At 49.5% G+C, this 10,293-nt stretch overlaps 2 protein-coding genes across 4 annotated transcripts in view; one reads left to right on the top strand and one right to left on the bottom strand.

Annotated features, from left to right (window-relative positions):
- Nbeal2 (neurobeachin like 2) overlaps window positions 1-963 on the bottom strand; it is a 29,880-nt gene extending 28,917 nt beyond the window's left edge. For 2 of the 3 annotated variants that reach the window (XM_021206669.2, XM_021206670.2), the window contains exon 1: window positions 699-961. In XM_021206669.2, coding sequence (XP_021062328.1) covers window positions 699-749 — 51 coding nt within the window. In that variant the 5' untranslated portion in view covers window positions 750-961. Of the gene's footprint in view, window positions 1-698 lie in introns of all 3 variants that reach the window. The other variant, XM_029543429.1, reaches the window with a different exon arrangement.
- A 2,404-nt stretch (window positions 964-3,367) lies between these two features.
- The window catches only part of Ccdc12 (coiled-coil domain containing 12), a 55,041-nt gene continuing 48,115 nt past the window's right edge, over window positions 3,368-10,293 (top strand). The window contains exon 1 of the mRNA XM_021207531.1: window positions 3,368-3,518. Coding sequence (XP_021063190.1) covers window positions 3,423-3,518 — 96 coding nt within the window. The 5' untranslated portion in view covers window positions 3,368-3,422. The remainder of the gene's footprint in view (window positions 3,519-10,293) is intronic.

Genomic DNA, 10,293 nt, shown 5'->3' on the forward strand with positions numbered 1-10,293 from the left:
GAGCTAGGCACCTAGTGCCAAGCAGGTGCAAGGAGGGAGGCGTAACCCCAGGATCACTCCCTGCTTCCAGTGCAAAAGGGAAAGTGGGGCTTCTAGAGTTTGAGTCAGAGGCATCACATTCCCTTTGCTCCCCTTCTGATACCAGCCGAGGCAGCCTGAAACGAGGGTCCCTTTCAGCCATAACTCCTGGCCTCACCATCACCCATTGTAGAATGGAGGTAGGCTAAAGTTGCTTCAAGTACAGTAAGAGCTCATCACTAAGAACTCTGAAGGAGTCTGATGTACTTGTCAGGAGTGAGTGGCACCTGCTGGATTCCCCCAGCCTACATGACATTCTAGCCACCATGACACCTATCGCGAATGAGCCCCTCAGGCGAAGTAACCAACCAGCAAACTGAGTCCCTCTCTTTCCAGGTCTCAGTTTACCCAGTTGTGAAAAGGGTGAGAACTGACTGGCCAGGGGAACCGAGGCTGCGCGGTCTCGCTGAGGACTTGCAATACAGCGCTCGCAGGCGAACACTGTCCCCTGGCACAAATGCCCGAGGTAGCCCGGCAGCCAGGGGCACGCACGTGTGCGCGGGACTGAAGTCCCGCGAGCGCGCGCCTATCTGCGGCCCCGGGGGAGCCGGACGCAGGTGCAGCAGACACTGCGTGCGCGGATCTGGGGACCCCGCGGACCAGGGGCGGGACGGGCTCACCTGCGCGTAGTAGAGCAGCCACAACTCGTAGAGCCGCTCCGAGGCGGCCATGGCCTGACCGGGCTCTGGCCCTGCTGCGCGCCACCTGTCGCCGCCTCCTCCGCGCCGCCCGCCGGTTGCCCCGGGCCAGGCCCATGGGCGGGAGGGCGTCACTCCGGGGCGGAGCGGCGCTACACTGCTGGGGGAAGTCCGCGGCTCCTGACCCTGTCGCACTTAGCCACCAAAGTCTACACGCCCCTCCTCCTCCTCCTCCCGGCCGGCCACCGCCTGGCTTCCTACACTTGGCTGTCTGTGGCAGCGGCCACCGCCCCGCCTCTCCTAGGACTGTGCAAAGGGCGGGGAGTCAGGCCGAAGGAGGAGCCTGGGGTCAGGGCGGCCCGGGAGGTCGCATGGAGCCCCGCCTCTCGCAGGCGGAGTCCATTCAGAACCACTGGCAGGATCATTTCCATCCTCCTTGGCGAGGGGCGGGTAAAGGCTTCAACCAAGTACAGAACCTATCGGGCTTGGAATTATCGCTGTTCCATGAAGGGACTGTGGTTCACGTGGAGATGACTAGGGTCCTTCAACAATACTAATAATAACCTCGGTCATGACGACCACTGTGGCACTATGTGCAAGGTTCTGTTCTAAGAGCTTTATGGAAGACAAGTGCCATCTTTTAGTTTCGCCAAGTGTTGAGCTGGATGGAAGGAATCATCAGTCGCACACAGGACAGACCTACCTGCAGAGGAGCGGCATCCTTCCATTGGGCAGAGCCTTACCAAGCTTAGGATACATACAGCCCACTCCCTCTAGGAATCCTGCCCAGGTGCTCCATTAGTGGGAGCCTCTCCTCCCAGGGCCTGGCACTTTTGTCATTTTTTGTTCCTGTGGACCTTAAAGAGGTGGGAGCCTCATGCCGGTTTTAATGAATGAAGAAAACTGAGGCTCAGACAGGCCAAATGAGAATTGCAGGGACAGCAGGAACAAGGGATCTAGACCTGGCTGAATCATTTCTGGGCCAGTCACCAACACCATGTCTGTCCTTTCCTTGCAACCAGACTGTGAAGTGAGGGAGCCCCTGGTGTTGGGTGGGAACCAGCTTCTTTGTTAGGGGTAGGGGAAAGTTAGCTAGGTCCAGACAGCTCCTATTGGTCCTAGGAATCGATCAGTATGAAGTGCCCTGTGCATCTTAGTCTGAGGTTACCTTTCCTAAGCACAGATACCCTCTATGCCAGGGGCTGGCAGCCACCCCCTCTCCTACTGTAAGGGAAGGTCCTAGACAGAGCCAGGTTAACCCAGGCTAACACTGAGGTCAGGAAACGGTGGCATTTGAAGGGAGCTGCTAGGGAAGATCATTATCCTTTGGGCCAGCTCTATAACAGAAGCTCCAGACGGGGAGCCACGCTGCTCATGGGCTACTCATCTCCTGGAAGAAGAGTAGGGGAAGAAGTGAAGCGAATGCATCCGTGACCATATGCCGCAGTCAAATTCCTTCTTCTTTTGTTTTGTGAGACAAGATTTCTCCATGTAGTCCTGACTATCCCGGAATTCGCTTTGTAAACCAGGAAGGACTCCAACTCAGAAATCCATCCGCCTGCCTCTGCCTCCCATTGCTGGGATTAAAGGCATGTGCCACCACTGCCCTGTGCCCATCAACCTCTTTTTATACCGGGAGGAAAGAGTAGTTTAGCGGTGCTTATTTGGCCCTGGTTGATGTTTGCTCTTAAGCAGGGAAGGTAACCTGACTCCGATTATGCGCCGCAGCTCCCAAAAGGGATGCGAGATCATTCTTTTTCCCTTTCTTTCTTTCTTTCTTTCTTTCTTTCTTTCTTTCTTTCTTTCTTTCTTTCTTTCTTTCTTTCTTCTGTTTGTTTTTTCGAGACAGGGTTTCTCTGTATATAGCCTTGGCTGTCCTGGAACTCACTTTGTAGATCAGGCTGGCCTTGAACTCAGAAATCCGCCTGCCTCTGCCTCCCGAGTGCTGGGATTAAAGGCCTGCGCCACCAGGCCCGGTTGAGATCATTCTTGAGTTCAAAGCAGCCAGGCCTCGAACTCAGCAGGTCTGGAGCCAGAGAGTGGATAGCGAGGCTTACGAGCAACAACTCATCAGGCGAGTGCGAGCTGCCACTGGCTGTTGTCTGTAGAGAAGGGAGAGGCTGACCTCAGAGTGAGATGGGAATGAGAGTGGCCAAGGAAGGTTTCTGGGTGTTTTGTCTGGTAGTGGTGCTTTAAGACAAGGTTATCTTACGTAACCCAGACTGAACCCGACCCCATAATTTTGATGCCTCAGCCTCTGAAGTGCTGGAATTACAAACGTGCACCACCTCACCCAGCTCAGGGAATGTTTCTCAAGGCATTCGCTCTTGAAGAATTGGCACAGGTAGATAAGGATGGCTAAGTATTCCAAGAGGGCAATTAAGAGAGGTGGGATGGTAGTTAGGCAAAACCAGAGCAATCGACTCTCTCTATTCTCTTCCTCTCAGGTCTGATTCTATTTGCTTTCTCACAAATTAGTGTCGGACAAATCGAACCTTAACGCCTTTGCCCACAACCCAGCCGGCTCACTCGCTGTACAGGTTGCTCCAGATCAAGGGGCGTGGACTTCTGTATCAACTCAGCATTGATTGGCTCTCAGGGCTTCCGGCTCTCCATTGTCTCCCTTGGATTGGCCACAAGACATTCTTCTACTCACTGAGCCTGCGCGAGGCAGGAGGGAAAAGGAGGTGGGGGGCCTCCGAAAAGATGGCGGCTGCCCCTGCGGGTGTGGGCCGCCTCGAGGAAGAGGCGCTGCGGCGGAAAGAACGGCTGAAGGCCCTCCGGGAGAAAACCGGGCGCAAGGTGAGGCACGGTGGAGTGAGAGCTGCGGGCCTGGCGGCCAATGCTCTGGGTCAGCGGGAAGGCGGAGGACTACTGGGGGAACTACTACAGCCAAAGTGCGCGTGCGCGGGAGGGTAGCGCATGCGCAGTGGCACGGCGCTGAAACCTGCTGCTGAGATAGGCTCGTTTCTTACGGGCAGGGGCGGAGCTCGCGCGTGCGCTTTAGCAAGTCGTTTTCGGGCGACCACGCAGAAATTTCATCCACGGGAGTTGTTGCAAGGCCGGCTCTTAACTGCATGTTTGTTGGGTTCGGTGCTTGTTTGTTTGTTAGTTAACGCTTTTGATTGGCCCCATTGGCCGGGCCTTCCGACACCTGCCACCAGGGCTCCCTTGGGTAGGACAGCTAGTGACCTTTCTGTGGACGTGCAGCCGGAGTCTATCCAGCAAAAGTCCAAAAGATGTCTGGGTGCACTGCAGGGAACAAAGGCTGCCTTTTCTTCCCCATCTTGGCTTACTAGTCCTCTTAGTTGCCAGATTCAGAAGCACTTTTCCTTCCTTTCGTTAGCTACCGAAATATGGTCTGGATTCATCTCTACTTGCTGGTCTTTCCAAAGAAAGAAGTTAACTACTTGTGTGCAGATTTTGGCCGTGTCTCTCGACACGGTGAGACTTGGGACAAATTGTTTCATGTTCCTAAGCCTGTTTGTTTTTGTGTTTGTGTTTTCACTTCTCCAGTAGAGGAATAAATAACACAGTCACTTTTGTGGGTTATTTTGCCATATAATAGGGAAAGTCAGTGACTGAGGCTTGTTCCACCACGCCTGACCTGCAGTAAGTTTTGAAATTAGTCTAAGTCGTGTAACTTAGTTCCTTCTCAAGACTTTTTTTTTTTTGGGGGGGGGGAGGCTATTGAAGTTCCTTTGAGAACTTCAGCATGAGAAGCTGGAAGATGTTGGCTCTGTTGTTACATAGGCAAAACAAACAAAAAAACCGGTGTCACTCATTCAACAAAATAAAACATTTGCCAGAGGTGGAGGAAATCAGAGACTCCACTTCCGACTTAATAAACAAAAACCGAGATTGGTCAGTGTCGGTTGGCCTTGTGGAATAGCTGCCTGCTATACCTTGTAGTATACTATGAGAAAGCGAAAGGGAAGTAGTGAGAGCGACCGCTAGCCCAGCAGGCTTCTGCTTTCGTTGGCAGCCTGTGAGAACCATCAGGTGATTAGCCTCCTGCAGCCTTCAGACCCAGGGAGGCTCAGGCTTGGTTCTGTTTCTCATCAGTCACTCTCTGTGATACTCGTGAGGCAGGTTCTCTCCAGGAGCCGGGAGCTTGTGGTGGTTGGTTGGTTGGATGGTTTTGGGTACGCTGGCAGCCAGCAAGCCCTGTAGATCCTCCTGCCTCTGTCTACCAAGCACTGGGATTAAGGCTTGTTCCACCACACCCAGCCTGCAGTAAGTTTTGAAATTAGTCTAAATGGTGTAATTTAGTTCTTTCTCCAGATTGTTTTGGTTATTGAGGCTCCCCTTAAGATTCCACATAAAGCTAGGGGCAGTGGTACATGCTTGTTGTCCCAGCACTTGAGAGACTCAGGCAGGAGGATTGCATGGCCAGCCTTGGAGACACATTGAAAGGAACCCTGTCGCGCCGAGCGGTGGTGGTGGTGGCGGCAGCGGCGCACGCCTTTAATCCCAGCACTTGGGAGGCAGAGGCAGGCGGATTTCTGAGTTCAAGGCCAGCCTGGTCTACAAAGTGAATTCCAGGACAGCCAGGGATATAAAGAGAAACCCTGTCTTGAAAAACCAGAAGAAAAAAAAAAAAAAAAAAAAAAAAAGGAACCCTGTCTCAAAAGGACAAAACAAAAATGATTCTATCTGAATTTTGGAATGAGTTTTCCTGTTTGTGTAAAGAGCATTGTTGAGATTTTGTAGGGATTGCCTTGAATCTGTAAGTCACTTGGGATAGTGTCATCATTTTAAATATGTTAAAATCACCAGTCTCTGAGCATGCCTTTCCGTTTCAGTTGTTTTCAGTTTCTTCAACTGTGATGGTGTCTTGTGTAAGCTTTTTGTTTTGTCTTTGTCTTTGTTGTTTTTGAGATGGGATTTCTTATACTCTGGCACTGGTTTCATATCCACCAAGAAACAGAAGACCTTGAATTTCTTTTTCTTTTTTTTTTTTTTTCTTGAGACAGGGTTTCTCTTTAGCCCTGGCTGTCCTGGAACTCTGTAGACTAGGCTGGTCTTGAACTCAGAAATTGCCTGCCTGCATCTCCTAGGTGCTGGGATTAAAGGCGTGCAGCACCATGGTGCAGTGACCTTGAATTTCTAATCTTGCCTCCAACCGCTTAATGGGATTATCAACATGACCCACCAAGCTGGGTTTTATATTGTATATATATATTTATTTTTTTTAAATTTATTTATTAATTATTTAAGTACACTGTAGCTGTCTTCAGACACACCAGGAGAGAGCGTCAGATGTCATTAAGGAAGGTTGTAAGCTACCATGTGGTTGCTGGGATTTGATCTCAGAAACTTCGGGAAGAGCAGTCAGTGCTCTTAACCGCTGAGCCATCTCTCCAGCCCCTTGTATATATTTACATATAAAGCTGGGGACCTTTTAAATGTGTGCTGGAATTTCATGGAAGTAGTCTGGTTTATCTCTCTTTTGGCTAGGAGGAGCGTGTGTTGTAGAATTTGTTTACTATTTTTCTGGGTTCTTACACCTTTACCTCCCTCCCAACCCTTATCCCACACTTATCCCTTCCATTCCCCAACACTAGGTAGGAGAGAGAGAAGATTAGAGGGGAAGGGACTGTGGACATTTCAGCCAACAGTGTAGACTACTTCCTGCTGATTATGGGCATTGAGTGCCTTGGGGCTATCTTTGTTGTCAGTATATCTCCACCTTTTTCTCATCTCTCTGCTCATGACCAGTTGACAAACCACAGCAGCAGGATTCTGGAGCAGCTGCCAGCCCTCTTAGGGCTCTCTCATTCTTACCATCTCCAGAGTCCCCAGAATCAAACTATCTGCAGCTGGCAAAAATGATGCCCCTGCTAGAGCACCAGGCAAATCATAATCACCTGCTGAGAAACAGCCTCTAATCCCACACCTGGGATTAAACAAAATCACATTCACATAACTGGAGTTTGAAAGAAACCAAAATCCTCACTACAAGCATGTATTGTTCGTGTAGATTTGAGTGTGCAAGTGTGTCTGGATCCGTGTGCATATGGAAGCAGATGTCAGCATTCAGTGTCTTTCTTTGACTCCATTCCACCTTACTCTTGTACGCATGCGTGTGTACATGTGTGTGATGCTTGTGGAGGCCAGAGGTTGGCATCAGATGTGAGACAGGGTCTCACTGATTTTTTTGTTTAGATAATGGGTAAATCTGCCGGCCAGCAAGCTGTGAAGTCACTGGCTCTGCAACCTCCACACTAGGACTGCAGATGTGTGCAAGCATGGAATCAGAAGTGCTGAGATCTGAACTCAGGCTCTCATGCTGGCAGAGCATGCGCTTGGTTGACTGAGCCATTTCCTCAGTCCTCCCTGTTATTCTCTGACCTCGAATTCGTCACTTTGGTTAGGCTGGTGGGCCAGTGAGCACACAAGGCTACTTTCGGCTTCGGCCTCCCTCACTGCTGAGGTTACAGATGTGTCACCTGGCTTTTAAATGGCTTCGTGCGTGCTAGGCGACTCAGAAGTCAGGTCTCACTCTGCTTACAGCCATTTTGTTGAGTGACCCATATTCCTGGTCCTTCTTTTCTTTTCTTTAACTTTTTAAAAAACTCTTGCTGTGCTGAGATGAAACCCAGGCCTTGAGAGTGCTAACAAGAGTTCCATCCCTGGCTGAATCGTATTTGTTTACTTGCTAGGTATGAAACTGTTCAGTTGGGTTTGTTTGTTTCTTCATGAGTCCGTTTAATTTGTGTTTTTCTGTGAGTTTTCTGTGAATTTCATCTAGATCATCCAGTTCTCTGACACACTGATTGCGATTTAATTGGGCTAATGTTTCACAGTTCTAGTTTCAGAAAGCTTTGGGCTTATTTCTAGAAAGTTTGCATAATGGCTTCTGCATTAGAATGGAGAGCTCAGTACTGGTCTGGGGTTTCCTCTCACTCTCTGTCTGTAAGAAGGACAGCCCAGCAGTTACGAGCACCGACTGCTTGGACAGACAACCCAGGTTCAATTCTCAGCACCCACAACGGCTCCTCACAACTGTCTATCACTCCATAGGAGGACCCAGTGCCCTCTTCTGGCCTCCACAGGCAGGCACTGAATGCATGTGGTACATGACCTGCAGGCAGGCAAACACTCATAAAATAAAAAAATGAGTAAATCTAAAAATAAAGTACAAGTAACTGTAAGGCTTCCGTCTTGACTCAGAGGTTTTTGCCTTTTCCTGATTTCTTTCCCTATCCATGGTCTGTGTTGGAGGAGGTGGTGGAGGGTGTTGGTTTTTTGAGACAGGATGTATTTGGCTAGCCTGGAATTAATACAGATCTGCCTGCCTCTGCCAACCAAGTGCTGAAATTAAACAGTGTGTGACAACAGGCATTACCCTTTCTATAGGCTCTTAATTTTGTCCCTACCCCTGGGCTTTTTCCTCATTAGAAAAGGAAATTTATTTTTTTTTTCTTAATTTTTTTCCTAGTTTGTGTGACAGAATGTTTGGTTGGATTCCAAACAGGTCACTGGAGCTGGCAGCCCATTTCCTTAGCAGGAGTATATACTGAGCATAGCGAGTGCAGGCTTCAGGCACTGGAGTGGAGCGCTGGGGAGGCAGCCTCTTCTACTCACCTTCTGTTTTTCGGGAGAGTCAAATACCAAGTACACTATGTCCTGCGTTAGATGGAGATAGCCCTATAGAGGAAAAGGAGGAGTTCTGGAATCTCTGTTTTTGTTTGTAGCTCTAACAGTTTCGTTTATTACTGAAAGCAACAGTACTTTCAGGGTTAACTGGGCAAATGTGTCAGCAGACCAGCTTATCGTCTCTGCTCTTGATGACACCGATAAGTCAGCAGAGGAAGGAAGGTTTTACTGTTAGTTTATGGGTGGCAGCTCAAGCCAGTAAAGCTTAGCTTATTTGCCCAGGATCACATGACTAAGACCAATGTGGCAGTGGAGGAAGGAGAGACCCTGAGGACAGATTTGGGCTAAGGTTTCACAGTTCTGGTTTCAGAACTGGTTTTTCTCTTTTTTGTTTGGTTGGTTTTGTTTGTTTGCTTTTCTGTGTACCTGGCTGTCCTGGAACTTGCTCAGTAGACCAGGCTGGCCTGGAACTCACAGAGATCCACCTGCCTCTGCCCCCTGAATGCTGGGATTAAAAGCATGCTCTACCATCGCATGGCTCTTCTACACTCGAAATTTTTACCTTTATTTTTTGTGGTACTGATGATCAAATTTAGATCCTCATTCACCACAGTGCTCTCATGCTGAGACAGGGTCTTGTTAAACTGGCTTTGGACTCATTCTGAAATCCTCAGAGGTTTTTGCCTTTTGAATTTGTAATCCTCCTGCCTCAGCCTCCTGAACAGCTGGGGTTACAGGCCTGTGCCAGTACAACTGCTGCTGCTGCTCCTCCTCTTCTTCTTCTTCCTCTTCCTCCTCTTCCTTCCCCCACCCCCATGATCTGAGGTGGTTGCTGAGGTGGTTGCTGAGGTCGAGGCACGTGAGAGTGGCTTTGGAAAAGCCTTCCTGTGTAGTCTTGCATGTGGTGCTGGGCATGGAGCACAGTGTTAATGCGTTCTGTCCTGCCCTCCACCACTGAGCCACACTCTTGCCACTCTCTGCCTTCTGATACATTTGGGTGTTACGAATTACCCAATTTTTAACAAAAATTAGGTTGGAGAAATAGCTGAGTTGGCAAAGTGTGTGAGGATCAGAGTTCAGATCCCCGGAAAACCTCTTAAAGCCCAGGCACAGCTATTACCCAGGTGCTTCTACAGTGAGGGGAGACCAGGAGAGGCCTCAGAATGTCAGGGGCCTGCAGCCTGGTGTACACAGTACTGAACTGCTTCTAACCTCCGTTAGATCCTCCACAGTGGTACACTAACAGTGCTTGTGCACACACGTGTACATGTCGCACCACAAAGTAACTCTCTGAAAGCATCAGCTTCTGCTGACTCTCCTCTGCCTCCAGCTCGCTCTAGGAGTGCTGGATTGTAGGCATGCACTTCCACATCTGGCTGCAAGGAGAGGTAGGGGCTGTCTGGCTGAGTCTCTTTGAAGATACCAACTTCTGCTATCTGTTTCAAACCTGTAACTGTTATGCCAAAAGTTACCCAGCTACCATATAGGTGGAGAATAAGCTTAAGAAGCCACAGTAGGGGACTGAAGAGAAAGCTCGGTAGTTAGGAGCCCCTGTTGCTCTTGTGGAGGAGCTGGGTTTGGTTCCCAGCACCCATAGGGTGGCTAACAGTCATCTGTAACTCCAAGTCCAAGGGCTTGAGTACCCTCTTACCTGAGGGCACCGGACAAGTGTGGTGCACACACATACATGCAAGCAAAACACTCAAATGCATACAATACAATACAATAAACACATTTGGAAAAAGAAGAAAAAGAGGGTGATGGTCAGTCACAGCTTCTCTCTTCCTCTGTCACATTTTGTGTGTGAGACTAAGCACAAATGTTGCCACTTAACTGATTTTCAGTTGTACTGTTGTGCAGGGTTGTGTAATCCTCACGACTGTGTTCAAAGCCTTCACCAACTTCTGCAGAAACACTACACCTATTAGGCAATAACTCAGCATCTCCTTTTCTGCAGTCCAGGGTGCTTTCCCTG

The sequence above is a fragment of the Mus pahari genome, chromosome 10 (genome assembly GCF_900095145.1).
Source record: "Mus pahari chromosome 10, PAHARI_EIJ_v1.1, whole genome shotgun sequence".
Taxonomy (NCBI): domain Eukaryota; kingdom Metazoa; phylum Chordata; class Mammalia; order Rodentia; family Muridae; genus Mus; species Mus pahari.